The sequence below is a fragment of the Syzygium oleosum genome, unplaced genomic scaffold (assembly GCF_021117445.2).
Source record: "Syzygium oleosum isolate NSW1041296 unplaced genomic scaffold, Sole_v2.1 Sole_v2.03, whole genome shotgun sequence".
NCBI classification, from domain to species: Eukaryota; Viridiplantae; Streptophyta; class Magnoliopsida; order Myrtales; family Myrtaceae; genus Syzygium; species Syzygium oleosum.
The window spans coordinates 8,740,696-8,763,452 of NW_026607487.1; the positions used below are offsets into that span (position 1 = coordinate 8,740,696).

The following is a 22,757-nucleotide window of genomic DNA, read 5'->3' on the forward strand; positions in this document are numbered from 1 at the left end:
GAAACGTAACATTTTTAGCGAAACGAATGGAGCTTGAAAAAATATAATGATATAAATGATCGTTGAGCTTTGGCTCAATGTATAATATGGTCTTTGAAATTTTAATTTATTCGATATGGTCTCTAAACTTTATCATAATGTTCAATGTGGTCCCTGAATTCTTAGTCCTTAGTCCTTGATCTTAAAATAATGGAAGGATTACATTGGACATTTTCATATAGTTTATGGATTAAATTGAACATGTATCAAAAGTTTACGGATTACATTGAACAAACTAAAAGTTCCGAGGTTATATTGCACATTGGTTTAAAGTTTATGGAACACATTGAACAAATTAAAAATTAGGAATCGCGTTACTTGTTAAGTCAAAGTCCAAAGGCTAGTTGTGTCATTTTTCCTGAAAAAATAAAAATAAAAGAGGAAATGAATCGAGCCAACATCTCCTTTTCGACGACCGTCGCGAGCCCCGTCGCCCTCGGCCACGGCGGCGGCATTCGTTTTCTTCTTCTTCTTCAAACCTTAAGCCTTCACAACTTGCTACGCACACTGCCGACCGTTAAGTATTTCCTTCTTCTTCTTCTTCTTCTTCTCCTTCTTCTTCGGGCATGCCATGGGCGCGAAGCTACTCCAGCTCGCGCCTCACGAAGCGGAGAACCGCCTCGAGCTCTCTCTCCGCCAGGCCTTCCGCCTCCTCGAGCCCAAGCTCCGGCCGCCTTTCCCCCTCGAAATCCCGACCTCCGACGAGTACTCCGATCTCACCCGGGCCATCCTCTACGGAGCTCTGACCGAGACCCATCTCGCCAAAACCCACGTCAAGCACCTGCACGCCATCGTCACCGACGGGTACGCGCTCTTCGTGAATCTGCTGGCTCGAATTGTGAACGAGCTGTACGATAAGCTCGCCGAGACGGCGAAAGCTCAGGTCTTGTGGGCCGCTGGCGAGATGGTCGATGTTTCTGCAGTAGGGTTTGGCGAATTGCTGGTCTCGCTGTTGAGGCAAATTGTCGGGGGCGATTTTCGCGGCGGGAATCTGTGGTTGTGTTTCGAGATGGTGAGCCTGTTTTTGGGTAAATGGGACTGCTTGGTAGAAGAGGATCCGTCGGTTTTGACTAGTGCGCTGTATAGCTTTCTGAGGTTATTGGCTGACCATTGTCGGGTGACTGGTGCTGATTCGAAGTTGGAAGCGCTGAAGAGGTTGGAAATTGAGTTTTGTGTTAAGATGTTAAGAGCGCAGTTTGGTTTGTGTCTGAAGATTGGGAGGGATTTAATACGGTTGTTGCAAGATTTGGTCCATGTGCCCGAGTTTCGAGCAATATGGAGGGATTTGGTTTCTAACCCAGGAGAGTTTGGGGTTGCTGGATTTTCGGACATTGCGCAGTTGTATTCCATGAGGACTTCAAGTCGTTATTTTTTGCTTCGACTTACCCCAGAGGCGGAAAGGCAATTAAGGTTTCTGCTCACGCACGTGAAGCTTGGGAACCAAAAGCGGCATCAAACCTGGTTTGCCAGCAAGTTCTTTTGCACTCCGGATAGGGAGACTCTTATAGTTGATATTGTTCGCTTCGTATGTTGTGCACACCACCCATCTCAAGAAATCATTCACTCGAATATTATCCCGAGGTGGGCTGTCATTGGTTGGCTTCTTAAGTCTTGCAGGAAGATTTATGTTGAAGCCAATGCGAAGTTGGCCTTATTTTATGATTGGCTTTTCTTTGATGAAAGAGTGGATAAGATGATGAACATTGAACCGGCATTGTCGTTAATGGTTCATTCTATACCTGACTATATCGAACTAACGCACACTCTCCTTGAATTTTTGTTTCTTCTCGTGGATAACTATGACGTGGAACGCAAGGATATGATATCTAGCGGAGTTTCATCATCTTTTAGTCTGCTCATTAACAAAGGAGTGAGTTGCAATCTTGAAAATTTGACATCAGCTGAAACACTCTCTCCACCTCTGAAGGAGAAGCTTAGGTGTTTCTTATCTGGTACGAGATTCGGGATTGCTGAAAAAATACAACCAGCTAAAAATCTTGGTCGTTTAATTCCCATGGAGGTCGGAACAGCTTTACCTGAAGAACATGTTACCTACGTCCAGAACGATGAAGTTGGGGCCAAGTCAGTTGATACTTCTGCTTCCTTTCCTTCGAAATTCTTGACAATCACTTCGGAAATTCAGGAAAATGATATCCAAAAATTGGTTGAACGTCTCAGCAAAGCAATTATGAACTCAAATGAATCATGTCTTCAGGCTTTAGAGCAAATTCTTGATATGTATATTAATGTTGGCAGTGACTTGCCCACACATTGTTCAGTATCTCCCGAGGTTTTATCGTTAACTATAGCAAGGGAACTAGAGTCGAATGGATACAAACTCTTTGCACCGCTCGAGCGTCCAAAAGATGATCTCGATGTTGATGAATGCAAGTCTCCCACAACATTAATTATCTGTAAATATCTCTTTTCTAAGAGCGAAAGGTTAGTTCAAATGCTTTTGTTTTGGTCGAGGAATGGTTTTCCTGTGGGAGCACACTTGTTGTATTATGCATCAAGACTAGCTTATGAGGCAGACATGGCAAATCATATGGTTCGTGAACTCATGGGAGATAGTCTTCACAAGTTGATCAACACCCGGGTGCCATTCCTGATGGGCCACCTTGATCGTTATCTCGCCTTTTCAGATAAAAGGCGAAAGAACTTTCCTGCACCGCTTATCTCTGCAGCTGTAATAGACAGAGAGTTAACTGTTACATTGGTACGGGATGCTTTTTTTGCTTACAGACATTACATTTTACGTCTAACGACCATCTTACCTAAAGAAGCTGATAGAACTCTCTCCGAGCTTCTGGTTTTTGATGTATTGTCTTGCTCAGAGTGGAAGGGGGTAAAATCGCAGTTTTTGTACCACAGTGTCTTTACTCAGCTTTCTGATTTATCCATTGGCGAGGAGCATGTCATCAGATTACTTGTGAGTCACTTGAATGATGGTGATATCGTCAATATCAAGTTTGACATTGGGCAAAGGAAGCTATCCATAGTGGGGGAGAATGTGGAAACTGTTCATGATTTAATCCAAAGCTCTCTTCACTGGGGAGCTGATGAGCAACATAAGTTCTGGAGTCTGATTAGGCTGGAACTTGTGGCTTCTCAGGTCCAATTAGAGAAGTTGATCTTAAAATTCTTTTGCTCAGGTGAAATAGATGCGGATAAGGGTGCTATTGCAGTGGGAGGCCTTTTAGATTTATGCTGTTCTCGATTGCCTACATCCGAGCTTGTTGGGGCAATCCTGCTGTTACCTAATAACATGTTTCATAACTTTTCTGCTGCCGTCTTGCAAATGTGGGCTGTGTCTCATGCTTCATTGTTGTTTAATAGCTTAGCTGAGTTCTCTAAGAAAGTCGAAAGCATCGACAGAAAATCTATCTTCTCCGAATCTGCTGAGCTTACAATCAACCATTCTGCAGTTTTATGGTTGTCCAATTATTGTGATGCCGAAGGCTTGAGCAGATCCAAAATTTTTGGCAGCTTTCCCTAGAACACTCACTAAGAAAGGAAAAAGGCCTCATGACACAAAGCTAGTCGGTTTCACTAAAGGTAAGATGCTAGATAAAGGACCTTCCATGATGTAGTTTTTGCGTGCTGTGATAAATTTTGAGTCAGCTATTGTGAAAATAGATATTATGTAGATCCCTTTACCCATCCCTGTCCTATAAAAATTGGAAGAGCATTTTCCAAACATGCCTTGTCCATTTCTTGAAAACTCCAATTGCCTTGGAAACAAAAAAGGCTCGTATTCTGCCCAATCTTCTTGCACCATAGTTTCGCATGTCTTCCCATTCACTCATTTTCCGATCATTATCCATTTTCTTTAACTACCTTTATTAGAGAGAAACTTCTCAAATTCTGTACACGATTTCACATTTTAGCTTTTCATTTTATCTTTTTATACCAAAAATAAGATTGATTATTTTATTCTAGTCTGCACGCTTTGAGCGCCCTGCTGCTGGTGTGGATGATCCTGAAGGTGTCAGACTGGGCAACAGAGTACGTGGTGGAGGCTATGCTGGCGCTGTGTCGGAGCAGTGCCGGAGGAACGTGGTCTCCGCCGGCATGGTTACGCAGCTACTGCTGCTGGTGCAGAGCGACAGCATGGAGAAGGTGAAGAGAAAGGCCCAGCTCCTGCTGAAGCTGCTCCAAGGCTCGTGGCCGGAGGATTTGATGAGGAAGTCCTACGATTTTGCTCACAGCTAGGCCATCGTCCCATTCTGATGATGGTCTGATACAACGATTCATTATAGTGTTTGAAATTTTTGTTGCTTTTTTTTTTTTTTTTTTTCGATTTATGGTATTATTTCTTGTTTATGTCTAATGGTATAGAGAAATGAGGGGGAAAAAGAAATGGTGGAGAGGGAAGGTTTTTAATTACATTTTGGTGTATAGAGAGAGATTTGTTTTTTTTTGGTTAGTAATTTTGGATGTAAGAATTTTTTGGCTGGAAAAAAAGCTCATCAGATTTGCAAGTTGAAGAGTACAATAGTTGATCTCTTATGTTTTTACCGTTGTTAATTAATATTCTGTCAAGGGACTCTTTTAGTTCCCTAATCTTTTTGTTTTTGGTTTAGAAGCTTTTTGTTGGGGCAATGATGGGAGATAAGATGCTTTTGTGAATTAATTTATGGCCTAATCGTTTAATGTTTGTTTGATTGTATGCGTAGAGTTTAATGGATAGAGAACGGGTGCAATTTGGAATAAATGTTGGGTAATTTGTCACGTATACTCTGTCTAGAATTTACCGTGAAGGAAAAGATTAACACTGGGAGACTTTCAACTGGATGAGTAGCAACTAGGAGTTCTTTCTTTTGGATGAGTGAAGTGGCAACTAAGTTTTATTGTGATACTTGTTGCTGGAGATCGACTTTACTCCTTTTCGGTATGTGAGGATTCTACCTTACTGTATGGGGCCTCTAGGTTATCTTTTCCTATTTTCTCTTTGAAGCAAAGTAGAACACTGTTTACGTGAGTTTGGTCAACTATCTAAATGGATAGGTTCTTTGTAAATATGTTGTACTTTCCTGAACTTCGCTGTAAACAATTAGGTGTCCCCATTGTTTTGTTCTGCTGTTCTGTCTTAATTTCCTTTAATATGTAATGTTAAATTGGTTTACTGCCTTCTTCCTAATTATTCTTGACTTTCGTTTTGATCATTAGAATCAGGATAACTTCACGGACCTCAACCATGAAATATCTAAAAGGCTCTTTGCCCTGCTTAAGAAACTGAGGGAGACCGATCCTTCCTACCATCAGTTGTGTCATCTTTTAAGACAAGGTGAGCAGCTAAGGAAAAGGGTTTCTTCTCCTTCCAAATCTGGTTGAGGACCAGATGGGGGCACCAATGGTTATGTTGATCGGGTGCTTCAAATGTACCCCCAGGGTCAGCAGAATGCATGAAGTACAGGTATGTTACGTGTTGCCTAATCGGTGTCCGTGTTTAGTTCTTTTCATGTTTAATCAATATCTGTGGCATTTTTTTTTTTGGTCCTATTTAAGTACACAGGATGTGATCTGGTTCATTGCTTGTTTTACTTTGAATACGATTGATATATTGCTTTATTAGAAAAGTTACTGAATTTTGTACTGTATTTGGTTTCTAGTTTTTCTGTCAAAACTTTATTTAAGTTGCAAAAGTTCTTGGCTGGTGAACGATCTGTTGAAAGTTGTTACGTCGTTGAAACTTGGAAACATGTTTCATGATGCCAGTTTTCCAGCATTGTCATTTAGTCCGTCACTATCGTCCGTCAGTGAAGAGAGATGCCACTAAGAGTGTGTTTAGGAGATTGTTTTTCTTTTATGAGTTTACAAGAAATATCTGCAGTGTAAATTGGAGAAATCATTGAAGACAGCATTATTGTGTTCTCTGATGTGCCGTAGAGGAGTGTTTATGTGCTTGTGGTATTATTTCTAGAGATTATGATCCTGGAAATATTATTTCCCCTTTTCAGGAAATTATCCAGTTGTTCGGTGTCCTGCTTATCCAGTAAATCAATGCTTTCTTTGACCAACGGGTATAACTTCAGGTTTTGCCTGGACTCCATTCAATGTGCGAATGGTTGTTCAGTTAATGATATCGGTCAGCGGACAGATCTGCAGATGACATTTCTTGATTCATCACAAAAATAGGGGAAAACTAGATTCTGTGTTCGTGTTTTATTTGAGAAGGGAAGAACAAATTTTGTTTGCATTGATCTTTGTATATTTCTCTTGTTACCTCTGACTCTGGGTTTGCTTGTAGCCTGTAGGGATAGACTGATGACACTGTAATCGTTTTGCCTACAGAGTTGGGGACATTGTTCATCAACTGTATTCACAATTAAATTGTGGGATTTAATAATATTTTATTAAATACATTTTGCATTTTTTCCTTGAGAGATCTGGCACGAAGCGAGGGGAGAAAGTGGAGGCTGAAAAGCTAGATCTGGGTTGTAGAAATTTTACTCTTTCGTTAAGCAGGTTGTCCTCTGCTGCCTTGCGGAACTCGGAGTGCGTGTCGATGCTCAGTGCAGTGATTTGAATAGATATTGAGAAGTATGAATAAGCTTATCACTTGAGTAACTCGCAGAGCTTTGACGTGATGATCAGACTGAACATGTAAATGAAAAACAAGCTGGGCGATATGCAAAAGACAGGCAAGAGCGAGCGAACAAGGCAATAACAAGTCTGGCTTGTGCTGTTGTGCTCTTGGTATATTCATCGCTTCCCCATTCTCATATAACATTGAAGTTCTATTCAAGAGATCATATTATCTTCATTGACACCCTCCTCCTGCAGAGCTCCTCGACATCCGCCCGAAGAGTCACTGCAGTTGTATCAAAACTAACTTTCGCTCGTCTCTCCGGAAATGGTTTTATCAGCATCAATGGGAGTCTTTGAACCATAGCAAAGCCCGGTTGTCATAGAACGATGCTGTCAGATTCTGGCGTTTCGTTTCTGCTACAGTTAGCATCGAAGTACTTGATCATCATGTTCCCATCCTTCCCCTTCGGATGCAAATAGGGTTTTTGACAGGGCTTTTGACGAGGAAAGATTTGGTGCTGAGCTTTTAAAGAAAACATTAGGGGTCTTCCCTTCGGCGTTTGATCCGGTAGTTTCGAACAATGCAGACAGTGGACCGGCGGAATTCATCGAATCGCCTTTCTCAGAACTTCTCATGAAATGAAAACCGAAGTCGGGGCTCGAGATTAAACAGCAGCATGGGGAGCTTCCCCAAGGAGCTTATCTGCTGTGCGGTTAGCGCAGATCATCATTTTCATCAATTGCTTTTGCATATGTGACCGCGAAACGTTAGGCGGTCGGTGAAATTTGCGCGGTCTTCCTCGCTCGCTTTACTCGGCAACGTGACATGCCCTGTTTAGGGACGTAAAGGCATCAAAAAGAAGGCAACCAAGCTTCATTTGCAATCTGAATAAGGGAGTCAAAACCTAAAAGGGAGTGAAGAGCGACTCCACTGGGGATCGAACCCAGAATCTCTGGTTCCGTAGACCAGCGCCTTATCCATTGGGCCATGGAGTCCCGCGTTTGACCTTTTACCAATCGTGAAACAATTAATACTTTTTCAACCCAAGATAAACCTTTCACGTTACAATCCGTGTATTATGGATTTATTTTCGGGAAACTGATTACTTGACAAAACGCCTGGATATTAATTATTATCGTCATTGATTAACTCTAACAAAACAACTATAAAAAAAGGGTCAATGAAATGTGGTCTAGCTTCAGTTTCAAATGAAATGAAAAGATGGGCACGCTGGTTGCTCCCAAGGACTTCTCTCCTGTTGACGATGCGGAGGCCATCAAGAAGGCTTGCCAAGGTCTCGTTTCACACCCCCTTCCTCCGCTCTTACTCGGCGTTTTTCGCATTGTTGGTTTACTTTTGCATCGGCTTGGTTTGATTATGTTACTGAGGCAGACATGTCCCATTTCTCAGACCTGACTTTAATGCTTCTGCTGTATGTTTCAAAACCACTTGCCTTTGTAAAAAGCATTGAAGTATCATTAGAGGTTATGTTCGTCTGTCCTCCTCCATGGTCTCTTTCCTTTGTTCTTTTGATAGGATGGGGAACGGATGAGAGGGCCATAATCTCAGTCCTAGGACACAGGAACATGTTCCAGAGAAGGCTCATCAGGTTGGCCTATGAGGAAGTCTACCACGAAGACCTCATCAGGCAACTCCAGTCTGAGCTCTCTGGTCATTTTGAGGTCCGTGATGCGATCCCGCCTCTGTACATGCCCCATCCCATTTTGCGTCGCGGCTAACCCGGCCTGAATATATTCGATTTGGATCGATGTTGTTTAAGCACCGTGAATTCCTTGCTTCTCTTTGAACGAGTGATAAAAATGTCGCGGCAGAGAGCTGTGTGCCACTGGATCTTGGACCCGGCTGATCGGGACGCGGTGTTTGCTAACTTGGCGCTGAAGAAGGCGACACCCGATCATCGGGTCATTGTAGAGATCGCATGTCTCAAGTCCCCAGAGGAGCTGTTGGGAATTAGGAGAGCGTACAAATTCCGGTACAGGCGTTCCTTGGAAGAGGATGTGGCCGCTCACACCAGTGGAGATGTTCGAAAAGTAACTTCTCAGAGCCCATGATTTGTGCTTTTCTATCAAGGCATTAAGACTAAAAGAATAGTTCAATATGAGAAACATCAAAGTTAAAGTATGACTTTTTTTCCTCTATTGGCTCTATGGTTGTTGCGTAGATACTCGTCGCTTTAGCGAGTGCTTATAGATATGATGGTGATGACATTGATAAGGAAATGGTTAAATTGGAAGCGAGTATTCTTCATGACGAAATCCATGGGAATGCTTTTAACCATGAAGAGCTGAACAGAATTTTGAGTACAAGAAGCAAGGTGCAGCTCAATTCAACCTTCAATCACTACAGAGACATCCATGGCACTTCTATCACCCAGGTACACAATTCTACGCCAAAGGAGAAAAAGTGCATCAGATTACAAACAAGAGGAAAAATGACACTTGCTCTTTGAAATTCAGTACTAGACTTTTGAAATGGCACTAAGCTTGGTCGAGAAATTCGTCAGACATTTCCCTATCATACCAATAAGAAGAAAATTTCATCAAATAGCATTCCATGTAGTAAAAGCGCGATAAGCCAGTAATGGAATTCAATCTTTCACAGGGATTGTCAGGAGACCCGGCAAACGAGTATCTAGCGGGACTACGGACCGCTGTCAGATGCATCAAGGACCCGAAGAGATACCTTGCAAAGGTAAGTGAATGTCATGCCAATAACAAAAGATCAAATTGTTTCATGTCAACGGCTCCGCCAATTTCTCTTAAAACTTCATACCAGTCCCCGAAGTTCTAACATCAGAACTCGCGTGTACGCAGGTGCTTCGCACTGCCGTGAATGCGGTCGTAACCGACGAAGACGCTCTTAGCAGAGTCATCGTCACCTGCGCAGAGAAGGACATGGGGGAGATCAAAGAGCTTTTCTTCAAGAGAAACAGCACTTCTCTCGAGGAAGCCGTGGCCAACAACACCTCAGGAGACTTCAAGGACTTCCTTCTGACTTTACTTGGGAGTGAAGACATTTAGAGGATTCTTCCTTCGCAGCGGTGTTTTTTTAGATAGAATAAGTGGAGTCGCATTGCGTCCAAGTACAACATAGTTAGCACTGCCAAATGATTGATTTTTTTCCCCTTTTCTCCATGGCTTGAATTTTGACTTTCCCTTCCATACCCAAAGTGGGAAAAGACACCTTGTTTCAGTAATGGGGATTCGCCAGTTCTCGAGTTGGAAAGCCTTTGCTGGTGTATTGGCCCGGATGACGACTTTTGAGAATCTTGAGGATGCCTGATATCAATGAACTCTTTAATTGGAGGAGGACAAAAGTGCTTATAACTGTATCGGTGTGAAATCTCGGCACCTACATGCTGATGGCATTGCCTTTACCGCCCTCTTTTTCACCAAATCTTACCATGGATTGCACTTATTGCAGTTATTCCTGAGTATCTAAGGGACCAGTGTCAGACATCAAACATACCTTTTTCAGACAGACACTGTGAAACAGCCAATATCTCAAATCATGCGGATATAGATGTCACTCTATACAATCAATACAGATAGGATATCCAAAAAGGAAAAATGAAAAATCTCATTGTTGCCACTCAACAGGCATTTCTTTGGAAAAATATGGAGATTACCCAACTTTCCTTTTGATGTGAAGTTGCAGATGCAATAAGTCTTTTTGTTCATTCAATCGGATCTCGAATCTTCATGAATCAAACATGCATTTTTCCCCTCCATTATAACAGACAATGTTGACGTCACTTTCTCCTCTCTCTCTCTCTCTCTCTCTACATTTTCATAGTCCAAGATTCCAGATCACGAAAAGAAGATAATCTTTTTTAGTTCTTTAATCTTAATTTTAGCTCTTTAATCACGGTCCTTTGCAGAACAGCTTGCTTCCTAGTTCCTAGTACTTATCGCCACTCCTGCCCAAACAAACAAATGTTTCAAAAACTTCCAAAAAAAAAAAAGCCTGAATTAATTCGAGGAAAAAATAAAATAAAATAACGATCAACAAACCCCCCCCGGCTAAATATGACGTGTCACCGGGAACAAAAGAAAAGGACCAAAAAAGCCAAAAGACTTTGCCAAGTCAATGACTCACAATTTTTTTTGTTTTGGGTCTTAAAACCGCAAATTCACCACCACATGTGACTCTCCACTCCCTCGCAAAAAGTCCCAAAACAGAGGCGGCTCCCCTCCTTATTTACCGTCTCTTCCCCCCACCCCACCGACAGTGAAGGCGGTGCGCCGCCGCCCGCCGGCGACGATCCAATGCCCTCCCTCCCCCGCGGCCCGCCGCGATTCCCCCGCCGCCTCCCTCTCTCGCGCTGCTCGGATCACTGACCCTCCTCCGTCCTCTCTCCTCTCTCTCTCTCTCTCTCTCTCTTCCTTCCTTCCTTCGAGCCCAATTGCGCCGCCCCCGGGGAGAGAGATGGATTCCGGCGCGTCTTCGATCGACCAAATCTCCAAATCCGCCGCCGAGATCCTCGCGAAATGGAAGCAGTACAACGACAAGGTCAACTCGTGCATCCAGGGCGGCGGCGATTCCCCATCTGGGTCCAGCCCGAAATCCTCGACGTCGTCGCAGCCGCCGCCGCCGCCTCCCCCCCCCCGCCGCCGCGGCCGGCGGGGGGGGCGGCGGCGGTCGCGGTGCCGGTCCAGGTGCCGACCCGGAGGGTGCATGCGAAAGGGTCGAAGAAAGGCTGCATGAAGGGCAAAGGGGGGCCGGAGAATCTGAGGTGCAATTACAGAGGGGTGAGGCAGAGGACGTGGGGGAAGTGGGTGGCCGAGATTCGAGAGCCGAGCCGAGGGAGCAGGCTCTGGCTCGGGACGTTCCCGACGGCGCTTGAGGCTGCTCTTGCCTATGACAAGGCCGCGAGTGCAATGTATGGCTCTTTTGCGAGGTTGAATTTCCCTCTCGGTTTGAGTTCCAAGGACTCCTCCAAGGACTCTTCTTCTTCCACCACTGTTGCTGCTCCTGAGAAAGGTCTGACTTTTCTCTGTAAATTATCCATCTTTGTGGTTTTTGGGGTGTACCCAATTTGGGTTTTGTGTTTGATTTTTGTTTTGTTCAACGGGTACTTATTTGCTGTGGTTTCTTGGAGATTAGGTGGTAAATTTACTGCACATAGTGTTTGAGCGGTGGCTCAAGCGGAAGGTGGTTTTTGAAGGCTGATGAGCATGATTAAAAATTGAAGTGATCTTGTAGGAAACCGGGAAGGTTTCGAAGGAATGTGGTGGAAGGTATCACGAAAATATTTTCGGTTGTGCATTCTAATATTTAAGCTAAGGAAAAAAAAAAGGAAAAGACTTGAGGGGGAAAGCAGGAAAGGTGCAGAGCTGTAGGGCATGGTGTAGCTGCATCGAAATAACTTTGAAATTCAGTTATCTGGGAACCTCTTTATGCCATTAGGACAAGTATGATGAGCTCTGGTTATAGTTTAGGCTTATTGATCTATGATATTTCCGTGAGGATATCAACAGTATACTTTTTGTTGGCGCTATCCTAGAGCTCCCATTTGCATCTGCTAAAGAAGAGTAAAGATCAACATTGTCCCATTTTATTCTTGAGCATAAACTAATTGGTTTGAGATCTCATCTTCCATTGTAGGCTCTAGATCTGACTCAAGTGAGTCACGTCGGAAGCATAACTGGCTGTTGGTAATATTAAGTTTTCCCTGTTGGTCTCTGAGTTTATTCTGTTGCTTGGGTTTACTCTGCCAACTGGACTCTATCATAGGGAACTTCTCTTGGAAGTACTGTTGCCAACAAAAGCTGACCTCCACGCAAAAACATGAAAAGCTTTTCTTGAGCATATCCTGAACCTGTACAATCTCCTGATTCTGGCATTACAGTCTCCAAATCAATTAGTTGTTCAAACCTGGAGGTAGAGAGAAATGTCTTATTGGTGTTTTGGTTCTCCTTATTAGTTCATGAATTCTAAAGAAGCCTCTCCTAGGGATCAGATCTACCAGAATTTGGCTATGCTGCTGAAAAGCTGAGTGTACCTGCTGAATGCTGATGAACATGAAATACACCATTGGAATTGCATGAATCCTAATGGAAGCTAAGATGCTTGTGCTGGTACTGTTCAAGAAAACGGTTGGAAGCATCTTGAGTGGCATTTAATCCGCAGAATGGCTAGTATTTGAGTGACCTTCATGCTATTACCATCTTTTCTGGCTTGTGAACTGGCTACCATATGTCAATGAAACAAATGTATTCATGGCAAGTCATTGCAACCTCATGCTTTTTGTATCTATATTCCTCTGCAGATGCTTCAACCTTAAATGAGCCACTGTCCGCCGATCTCCATCTCGGCAGTTTTTCGATGGTTTTAGTAGATGAGCGTCCAAAAAAGCATTCGAAGACCAGTAGTTCCTTATCACCAGGTGCAAGGTCATCGCCTCTTAAAGAAAGCGAGTCTTTGGAGTTTGAGGTACTTCATCATGGCTGTTTATTTTTTGTTATGAGCATATTTTCTGAATTTTCCGTCCTTTCAGCTGTCACTGCGGAGTGGGAATGGAATGTCCAGTCCTCGGCATGATATGGAAGAAGATCTCAAGCAGGAGCCAACTGAAAATATACTTCTTGATCTCTCTAAATCTGCCATTTGTGTCGAGGAGGTTTCTGACAAGACTACAGTGGAAAAGGCAGAAGGATCAGCTGAAAGTTCAGCCACCTCAGATACTACCTTTGATTCATCTAAATCCGTCGACATGGTACTTTCTTTACTTTGATATGCATATGTTCTGGAATTAAAGCTAGTGCATTTTCATCTTTTTTCACTTATGGCATTTTCCCGTTTAAATGTGTTGGGGTATTTCCAGATTGCTACCAGCAGCACTGTCACGCTCTCTGAGAGCGAGGACTTGAAAACATGGCTATCGAACATGAGACAACTCATCAACGGAAAGCCTGTTGAAGTCTCTGCAGAGGCAGAACTTGCCAGTCTCATCAAATCTAATGATGAGGAGACTCAGAAGGCTAGGACTGTGTTCGAGAGCTTGAAGTCCATGGATTTCAAATCGCTGTCTGACCCCGATTTCTCAAATAGATTAGAGCAAGCGATCTCTGCTCTTCTGTCCGACAAGAGCCACCCGCCTAACGGATGCTCAGCTCTCTACAGAATCTGCAAGCAGATTTCTTTTCTTTGTTTGGACTTCAAACGTGCACAAACCGATATACGGGAAGTCACTGAGATGTTCGTTTTGAAAGATTCCCTGCAGGCTGAGCTTGACGAGAAGACCATTCATTTCGAAAGGCTACAGAAGATCGATACAGAATGCGACAAGAAGATCGAGAGCCTCGAAGCCAAGATCAGCAAGCTGCAAGCCCAGCTGAAGAAGGAGAAGGAAGCGAAAGTGGAAAACTCATTCGAGATGAAGAGACTGTACAAGGAGACCGAAGAGAAGGGGGTGCTTTTCAGGCAGTACTTTGAAGAAGAAGCGAAGTGGAGTCTTAAAAAGAGGAAGGCCGAGAGGGACATTGAGCGGGTGGCGAAGGATTGGGAAGAGCTGAAGAAAAAATTTCTGCTGTTCTGACACAGTACTTAATGCTTTAGTCGCTGTAGTTTCCAGACCTGTTGGGATTGTAGAAGTCTCATTTTATTTTTAAATTTTTGAACTCTCAAAGACTAACAATTTGCCTCTGAAGTTGTTGGTTGGCCCTTCGACATTCTTGGATTCTTCACTTCCATGCTTTAGAAATGTCAGCACAAAGGAAAAAAATTGGTGTTACTACAGTGGTCTCCGCTAAATTGGTGGGAGTATGAGTTTCAAACTCGATGTTAACTGCACTCGACAAGAACAAGGCTGGAGCCTGTGCATCCTGTTGGTGTGGCTTGGCCGAAGTAGCTGCTACGTTTGATTTTGTCTCGATGATGATCAGATTGTATTGTCAAATTCGGCTGCGAAAGTGCATTTTCCCATCCTGGCTACTTGCTACAACAGAAATTGACTAGTTGAGTGTCCGAACAGAATGGAAGCATGAACTATCGACAAAGCCTCCAAATGGCACTAGCCGTGGATTGGCGTAGGTTTTCTTGTCGTTGGACGTTCAATGCATCTGAGCAGACGAGCGGAAAAGGTAAGAACTCCCAGTAACATCCGATAGGAGGTGCATTTTAAATTTACTAAAGAGCGCATTTGCTCCAACCAACGCCTGCTAGTCGAGAACATTGTGGAACAGAAAGGGGAGGGGGGCACACGGAAGATTGGAGAGAAGATGGTAGCGAGGAACTTCAATAGTCAATATATAGCTTTCATGAGAAAGGCTCAACCGGGGATGGTCAAAGATACAAGTAACAAGTCCCTGATACAACATTTCAATTGTAAAGACTCCAAATGGCATCGCGCAATACAAGATGAGCAATGGTGGAAGGTCCAGAGTTGCTGATTTCTCTGCTAAATGGGCAATATCTTGGATAGAGAAAAAAGAACAAGAGAACAGAGAACAAGTGGGCAGCACAAGCTCGTCACATACTTTTGTTCAGGTGAGCAAAGAGAGACATTTCAAAGAACTACTTTTACCTCACACTGTCCATTAAACAAACTACAAGTAACAAAACTTCATCAAAGTAGACGGTTTACTTACCACATCACTAGTGAGGTTAGCGAAGAACATGAGAGAAAAAAAATTTAACAAACTTTAGCATGGATCGTTCATATGAACAGAGTACTGAAGGGCGACCGTGCGTGGGTCATTTCTTCCTTGAGAGAACTGCAGCAAGTCCACCTGCCAGCAATCCTACAGCAGTAGCAGCGATGCCAATGCCAATTATCCCATCTACAATCAAACAAGGTAGGATAGTCAGAGATTTCTACACTTGGAACAAACTGGGAGCATAATAATCGGTCATTTGATCCTTACCCTTTGTAATACGGTCTTCGATTGTTTTCTTAAGCGTGAGGGCCTGTCTCCAATCAGGAGCAATCTGAGGTAGAATTTGGTTAAATATGTCATAAGAATTCTAACAACTTGTCCGACAATCAAGTAATTGATGCATCGCGTAAATGTCCTATATCACCCATATATGAAAACCTACTGTTGAAAGATCTGATGAAGAACATAAAGTAACTAACAGCAATATCATACCAAGACAACAATCATACATCAAGAAGTTGAATTGTTCATTCATTGTCCTCTAAATTATTCGAGAATCAGATGAATTTAAGCATTTGGAGTAAATGACTGGTGTTTCAACACTTGTTAAAACAATTTTTGATGTCCAGACAGCAATGATAAACGAAGAGATTGAGGAGTGAGAATGCAATATATTGTTAAGGGTTAAGATGCAATCTGAAGCAAGCAGCAATATACATAAGGACTCTAATCATGCTATCAGATATGAAAGACTTAAGCCTGACCCGCAGACACTGCTCCACAAGGTCCCTGCTCCTTGTGTAGTCTCCACTTCTGTAATAACCAACAGCTAGAAGATAAAGCTGCTCTCTCAATTGCAAAGGACTCTTAGTGCCAGAAATGGAAGCTGCAGATAGATGTCAGTCACAAAATTATCCAATTAGAAATTACATAAAGTATACCTACGTGTAATCGATCCATACTTCTAACAAAACTGCCACTATGGAACCTAGCCATAACAATGAGACAGCCCACTCTTTACCTTCAAGCATTGCTATTCCACGCTGGACATCTTCTGGTTGCCTCGAGTGAACAAGTGACCACGATAAACGCATAATACATTCACTGATAAGCTCATCAGATGAACCTTTTTCAGCCTCGGCAACTTCTTGCTCACAACCCTAATCAAGAGAAAGTTTTAATGGGAACAACAAAAAGAAATGAAGATCATATACGCCAGCTATAATGAGCAAGAGATTTTTCATATCAAGAGGCGGAAAGTTAGCAATTGCCTAGTAACTAAAAGCTTGAACAAGAGTCAATAAGAACGTTCCGTTCGAATGAAGTCTAATCACTTTTGATAGATATTTGTTGATGCTACAGGAGGAAGTTTATGACTATTCAGGCAGAATGACCCTGAGCAAAAGAGGACAGTGAAAGCAACACAAAACAGCAAATAAGCACGACATGGAGATACGGCACGAAGTTTCAAATAAAAGCACTGACAAAGAGTATACAACATCACTGGTCAAAACCAATCATCCCAACTCCTATCCTGAACAACAATGACAACCTCCAGTCTCCTCAACCATCAACAAACCTGACAAACAAGCAACACGGCATGATTCGATATCATCAATAACCTAAGCGTGCTTTAGACCGATACAACAAAATGAAACCAAGGAATCAGCTCACGACAGAATCCATATGCAAATGCCAGCGAGCCGATTCAAGTGAGTCCAAATGCGTGGATCTATTACCTAAGCTCATCTACTATCATCGTGGTCCTTTACACTTCCCATCTCTACGCAACTATTATTACACCATTCGCGGCGATCTCACGAAAGATTCGTTGTGTCGCTCGATTACTCGCTGTAAAGCCACCAACCGCCGTAATAGCCGGAGCTAACACTTTCAAATTTTCCAAGCTTCCCCATCATATGTTCACGAAGCAGAGCCCATACATCACTGAGAAAAAGGGCAATAGATAAGCAATCCCCAGCCGCTCGGGCTATACTTCGCAGTCCTTCGCTATGCTCTCTAAACGGTACCTCTATTCTCAATCACATCCACATCCGGTAGTTTTCAGGCACTACACTCTCAAAATACTACCGACCGACGCCGCAGCGAACAAAAACATAGTACCGATCAACTGTTTCGCGAGCAAAGCACGGCGTTCAAGGTCGTTCAACTAAGAAGGACGCGAGTTTCAGCTTCCGATAGCTACACGATTCAAGAAGGAACCGACGAATGAACAACAGAGGAGTTCGAGCGAGAGTCTGACCGCGATGACGTCGCGATCGCACCAGGGGATGTGATCGGCGCCGGTGAAGAAGTCGGAGACCGATCCGAAGAAGTTGCTCATCTTCGCTTCCATCGTTCTCTGCTTCTTCCGCCTAGAGAGAGAGAGAGAGAGAGAGAAGTACGAGATAAGCAGCTCAGAATTGGAGCAGAGATATGGAATCTCACTTTCAGAAAGAGCGGTTGGGCTGTGGCGGAGTTCTTGTAGCGCTGCCGGTTTCGGCTTTCGCTTCACGATGACGCATTTTCCTTGTGTTTTTACTTGCTTTGATTTCACATCTTTTTACTTTTTGTTTCTAATTTTTTTTTATGAGATAAGTGCGTTCAAAGTCCTAAAACTTATCACGAAAGTGCAATTGAGTCCTAAAACTTTTAAAAAGTGCAAACAAATCTTAAAACTTGTCACGAAAGTGCACTTGAGTCCTAAAACTTTCAAAACGTGCAAACAAGTCCTAAAACTTGTCAAGAAAGTGCAAACAAATCCTAAAACTTGTCAAATTGATTCAATCAAGTCCTTCCATTGATTGTACTTTTTGAAAGTTTTAGAACTTGTGTGCACTTTCGTGACAAGTTTTAGGACTTGTTTACACTTTTTGAAAGTTTTAAGACTTAAGTGCACTTTCCTAATAAGTTTTAGGACTTTTTTGCACTTCTTGAAAATTTTAGGACCCAATTGCACTTTCCTAACAAATTTTAAGACTTTTAGTGCACTTATCCCTTTTTTTATTACATCGGCTCCAAGCTAATTTTCGTGTCTCAATTTATAGGGAATTTCGTATCGAAAGCTTAGCGTATACTTTGTTTTTCACGGATTAACCCTTTTTTTTTTCTCGACTAATAGTCGAAAAAGGACATAAAATCCAGCGATCGCGCTTCCGCTGGGCCCTCGCGGACAACAGATTAGAAGCATTTGCTGGAACTTACAAGGCAAGCTACCTCGATCTTGAAAAGAATTCTCTATCCACACGAATCAATCTCAATCCATCTAACAAAAACACCCTGTCATCTGCTGGAGGAAAAGAATAGCTAACTGGCATTCATTCACATAGTGTCGTTGCTTTTTTCCCAATACCGGGGGCGTGCCCGAGAAAAGGTTCGTGCGAGAGCGACCGCCGTTCGCTCGGGGCTCGAGACAGCTCCGTGTTCTGCTTGAGGATTAGACTCGGCTCGTCCGATGAATGACAATGTGTGCTTTTGCATCGCCTTGAAGATCCCAACTCTTTTCGACATCTTGCTTCCTTCACTTCACTCACTGGCTGTACAAGCCTCCACAACTGCAGTATCATTAGTAAACCTAATCCACACCTGAGAGCTGAGGGGCGCCGCGTGGTGGCTCGGCATGTTTTGGAATTCGGATGCAATTGGAGCAAGAATCATCACGGGCATTCCGTACATCTTACCTCCCGCTTAGTTTGTAAATTTGAAGTGAAGTGACCATTATTTCTTCTCGAGAAACCATCTAAGAAGTACCGCTATTGTCTTCTCATGCAAACTTCCTCGGGTGGTGGTGCCCCTTCCTCGTCATATTTGGAATCGCCGTTTCCGCTGCAGAGCCGGGTCGATAGGGTAGACGACACGGGCGCAAAGTTACCTGCATTTGCTTATAATGTTACATGACATGATCTGATCGGACTAAAAGAGAACGGAAAATGAAGGTTCAAACAAAGAATAATAGCGAGTTTCGCACCTCTGAAGGACGAACTCCTTTCGAAATCCTTGGTTGTGTGCAACAATATGGTCCCAGAGAGCACAACGATGAAACCACATATCTCTGAAATGATGTCCCCACCGCTCTGACCATCCCAGTCCTAGAACGGAAATGGCCGATATTAGTAACTACAACACAGTACACTACAACTAACAGACTATAAGACTACATGTTTAAGTAAACATGTCTTAACAAATAAAACCCAAAATATAACTTATGTAACTAGTCAACTCGTGCACATCCTGTATTAGAAATGTGCAGATTCAAAACGAGATAATTGGATTGTGGGGGTGGGTGGCTGCAGCTCCCGTTTTCAGCTAGCCTATCCTCTCTCGAGGACACCACTCCACTAGAGACTAGAAGGTCGAATAAGCAAAGCCGCTATGAAATGAAAATGAGCATCGTGCCTTTCCATACCTTAAACATTATAACGCTGGCAAGGATTGTAAGGGTCGTGAACATAACATAGTAGATAGGCGACACAATTGCAGTGTTGAATGTGTCCAGTGCCTGAAACATCAAAACCAAAGATAGGACAGGACAATGTCGTAAGCATGGAGTGCAAGCATGACAGGATGATCGCATTTTGACTGCGATCTATCAGATACTATTATATGTCTAAAGCAAAACTTATGAGAAAGAAACCAAGCTGACCAAGAAATGCTCTTAAACTGAGCTCGTCAAGCAAGTATTTTGTCCATAAGCAATGCAAAGAAAGCTTTTGCATGAAAAAAACAACTGTAAATTGTTTCTGAAGCAAACGACTTTGACTCCCTGACCCTAACATAAAGAATTACCAGTTAGGTGTTGAAAAAGCTACACCACTGTATCTCAGCGATGAAGAATAGAGGGCAGTAACCTTGCCAAAAGGCCACAGGAAGATAGATATGTTTTAGACTAATGCAAGTTTACATGTGAAAATCTAGTTAAGAATTGCAGGAGTCAGAAACTCAGAGTCCTCGATTATCATAGACTCAAAGGAAAAGAAGGCTGAAATTCCTCCACAGTTCCTGATTGTTCTAAGCACAACTTATGAGGTTTGCGAATGGATCAGTATGCACAAAATAAAGACTAGAGGTACGGAGGCTGGAGTCTCAAAACAGCCTTACAATAAAAAGAGAGAATGTCAATAAAGAAGAATTCGACTTCTTCATGATCATAATCTTCAGAGCTAACTTTAAACCAGTTGGTTAATTTACCATATCACCAACAAAATGCTTCTAACAAAGAAAAAAGAAGGTTTACCTGTCCTACAGTCCCAAGAAACAAGAAACATCGAATTGATCGGGCACCACAAAAAAGGACAACAAGCACCATATCTACTTAAGAAAGATGCAGATATTCCATGACTTCCTTTTCTCCCAATGTTGTGTGTAATCTCAACATAAGGGAAAAGGAAAAGTCACAATAAAAGAGGAAATCTGGCGAGTCATTAAATGTTATCGGTGGCTGTGCGGCAATGACAAAATAAAATTTACACATTCATCATTGGGAACAGTTAGCTAATCAAAATTGGATAACAACTAGGGAACGGACCTTATTGAGATAATTCATTTGGGTAATAACACATGTAGCCACCACCAACATAAAAAACCAAGTCTCTGGATAGATCAACTGATTCTTCCCCTCAAAAGTCAACTTCAAAGAAGTCCCAAGGGCTTTCACACTCATCACCTGCAGACAGATCATACAACTGATGAGAACTGAGAAAGAAAAAATACCCACACGCAAAAGAAAATTAAGCATGTGTCCACAGTAATTATTGTAACTTATTAACTTTGTTTTGACAGGACAAAAAGAAATAGAAAAGAATACAATGTGTCCCTGGTGATGAGCCTCCCCGTATCCCAAATCAATGATCTACCTAACGCTAATAATGCAAGATCAACTCTTGTGTTTAATTGGTGCTTCCAACAATCTGGTTGGCGCGTATACGCTAAAGTATAGGTCGGAAGGAAGAAAAAAATCCAAAAGACGCCGAAGCAAGTAATTTACCGAGAGAGAGCCCATTAACGAGCAGATGCCAGTGTAAACTAGCACATTCGTGTGCCCACATCTAGGTGAAAAATGTAAAACCAGGACGAATACCAGCATGATTACTGAGCCGACGTAGAGCAGAAAAGCTGAAAAATCCATAAATGAAGTCAGTTATCAGCAAATCGGTGATCGTATAAAGAACGCATAATAAACCAAGCCCGAAGACTGACCTGTTTGAGTCGCCATAATCCATATTTCTTGAACAGAAGTGATGGGACGCTCTTGTGGTGCGTGGATGACAATTATGACAGACCCAACAATGCACATCACACAGCCCAAGATCCCCAGCTTGTGTAGTTTCTCCTTCAAGATGAAGTGCGCCAGCACGGCACTAACCAATCGAGCCAAAGTACAGACATTGAGGACAATCGAAAAGGGCTCATATTGAGATACTGCAACGAACACCCACAAGAACATGCCAATAACCCGAGGAGAAAAACACTACCTGACAATTATACTTAAAGCACCGAGAGGAGTGACGAGCACCGCCGGGGCAAACGCGTAAGCTATGAAATTCGCAACCTCTCCAACAATCACTACATCGGAAAACATTAAAAAACAAGAACAAATTCTGCAAATTTTCAGCTGATGAAACAGGTCAGGACCACTGGGATGCTCAGAAACTGAAGCATGAAGCTAATAGCTCAATTTCTTGGTTTCTCCTCTATTCTGATTATCACTCTATTTCCAACAAAATGCAACACGAAGCAACATAAGCCAGTTTTACACTAACTATCACCGCCGAAAGAGCAACGCACATGCTCCAAGTTCATCGAACAACCTTGATTTCAATGGTTAGAATCGATTTAGCGAGCTATTGGCACTAATTATCGAGCCGGAGAGATAAATGATGGAAATTAAATCCGGGAGCTTACTCGTGATCATGCCCACCCACCACAGAGGCTCCAACAGATACGCATACCCACCAACACCTTTCACCAAGAGATCAAGACATCGAATCAGTCCCCGTTTATCAGAAATTCCAGACACCCAATTCGTCAAAGCTTACGTTCTGTTGAAGGAACGGGGAAAATCCGAAGATATTTACCAGCTCTCACCCCAGAAACGGCGGCAGCTCGCCGGAGGCCCTTCTTCTTGATGATGAAGCTACCTCCGATGAACCCGCTCGATAGGAGCGCCAACACGACGCCGGTCAGGTTGTCCGTCGAGAAATCCATTCCTCCTGATCTCTCTCTCTCTTTCTCTCTCTCTCTTGTCATGAACGTCGTCCAACCATGGGCTGTTGCAGATCTTCTTCTGTTTTTTTAACAATCCCTGAATACTCCCTGTCAAAACGAAGGCGAGAGGCAGCCTACGGTGTATGTGGATACAGCTAATGCGTCGGCCGCTGTTCTGGTTTTTTTGGCCGTTGGCTTGTTACTCCCGTCGTTCTTATGTTAATCAATCGCTAACCACGACGGGTTTTATTATTCTGAACCGCTGAAAAAGAAATGTAATCTCTGTTAATTTGGATTAAGCGGTCAAGTAATGTGATTTCCTTCTGTTTGGTTTAGCCAGTCTTTTGACGATATAATGC

At 42.9% G+C, this 22,757-nt stretch overlaps 5 protein-coding genes and 1 non-coding gene across 9 annotated transcripts; 3 read left to right on the forward strand and 3 right to left on the reverse strand.

The window, feature by feature from the left end:
• The first annotated feature begins 440 nt into the window (after window positions 1–440).
• On the forward strand, window positions 441–6,428 carry LOC115679206 (uncharacterized). 3 transcript variants are annotated; one of them, XM_056309701.1, is made up of 4 exons: window positions 441–3,597; window positions 4,028–4,277; window positions 5,212–5,458; window positions 6,003–6,428. In XM_056309701.1, exon 1 carries the CDS (start codon window positions 611–613, stop codon window positions 3,536–3,538), a length of 2,928 nt encoding a protein of 975 aa, XP_056165676.1. In that variant the 5' UTR covers window positions 441–610; the 3' UTR covers window positions 3,539–3,597; window positions 4,028–4,277; window positions 5,212–5,458; window positions 6,003–6,428. The 3 variants fall into 3 exon arrangements, with proteins under 3 accessions (XP_056165676.1, XP_030458658.1, XP_030458656.1); XM_030602798.2 differs by having other exon boundaries at window positions 442–3,597; window positions 3,982–4,277; XM_030602796.2 differs by having other exon boundaries at window positions 442–3,597; window positions 3,982–4,277; window positions 5,218–5,458.
• A 1,068-nt stretch (window positions 6,429–7,496) lies between these two features.
• TRNAR-ACG (transfer RNA arginine (anticodon ACG)) lies at window positions 7,497–7,569 on the reverse strand. Its single transcript has one exon. It is a non-coding gene; the product is annotated as a tRNA-Arg (tRNA).
• Window positions 7,570–7,780: 211 nt separating this feature from the next.
• Window positions 7,781–9,838, forward strand: LOC115679210 (annexin D8). Its single transcript, XM_030602805.2, has 6 exons — window positions 7,781–7,868; window positions 8,111–8,256; window positions 8,407–8,625; window positions 8,757–8,969; window positions 9,197–9,286; window positions 9,409–9,838. The coding sequence occupies exons 1-6, from the start codon at window positions 7,796–7,798 to the stop codon at window positions 9,613–9,615; spliced, it is 948 nt and encodes a 315-aa protein (XP_030458665.1). The 5' UTR covers window positions 7,781–7,795; the 3' UTR covers window positions 9,616–9,838.
• An 894-nt stretch (window positions 9,839–10,732) lies between these two features.
• LOC115679207 (uncharacterized) lies at window positions 10,733–14,246 on the forward strand. The gene is made up of 4 exons (XM_030602799.2): window positions 10,733–11,578; window positions 12,867–13,030; window positions 13,095–13,313; window positions 13,422–14,246. The coding sequence occupies exons 1-4, from the start codon at window positions 11,086–11,088 to the stop codon at window positions 14,133–14,135; spliced, it is 1,590 nt and encodes a 529-aa protein (XP_030458659.2). The 5' UTR covers window positions 10,733–11,085; the 3' UTR covers window positions 14,136–14,246.
• Window positions 14,247–15,050: 804 nt separating this feature from the next.
• LOC115679209 (mitochondrial fission 1 protein A) lies at window positions 15,051–17,659 on the reverse strand. Its single transcript, XM_030602804.2, has 5 exons — window positions 17,459–17,659; window positions 16,217–16,355; window positions 15,960–16,081; window positions 15,463–15,526; window positions 15,051–15,378 (listed from the first exon to the last, which is right to left on the reverse strand). The coding sequence occupies exons 1-5, from the start codon at window positions 17,549–17,551 to the stop codon at window positions 15,293–15,295; spliced, it is 504 nt and encodes a 167-aa protein (XP_030458664.1). The 5' UTR covers window positions 17,552–17,659; the 3' UTR covers window positions 15,051–15,292.
• A 672-nt stretch (window positions 17,660–18,331) lies between these two features.
• LOC115679208 (probable magnesium transporter NIPA6) lies at window positions 18,332–22,636 on the reverse strand. Of its 2 annotated transcripts, XR_008816228.1 has the most exons (10): window positions 22,269–22,636; window positions 22,096–22,152; window positions 21,666–21,756; window positions 21,391–21,551; window positions 21,179–21,306; window positions 20,720–20,857; window positions 19,601–19,693; window positions 19,163–19,283; window positions 18,876–19,066; window positions 18,332–18,749 (listed from the first exon to the last, which is right to left on the reverse strand). XR_008816228.1 is itself a non-coding variant. In XM_030602800.2 (9 exons), exons 1-9 carry the CDS (start codon window positions 22,438–22,440, stop codon window positions 18,948–18,950), a joined length of 1,080 nt encoding a protein of 359 aa, XP_030458660.2. In that variant the 5' UTR covers window positions 22,441–22,635; the 3' UTR covers window positions 18,332–18,947. The 2 variants fall into 2 exon arrangements, 1 of the variants encoding a protein (XP_030458660.2); XM_030602800.2 differs by having other exon boundaries at window positions 18,332–19,066; window positions 22,269–22,635.
• Between the last annotated feature and the right edge of the window lie 121 nt (window positions 22,637–22,757).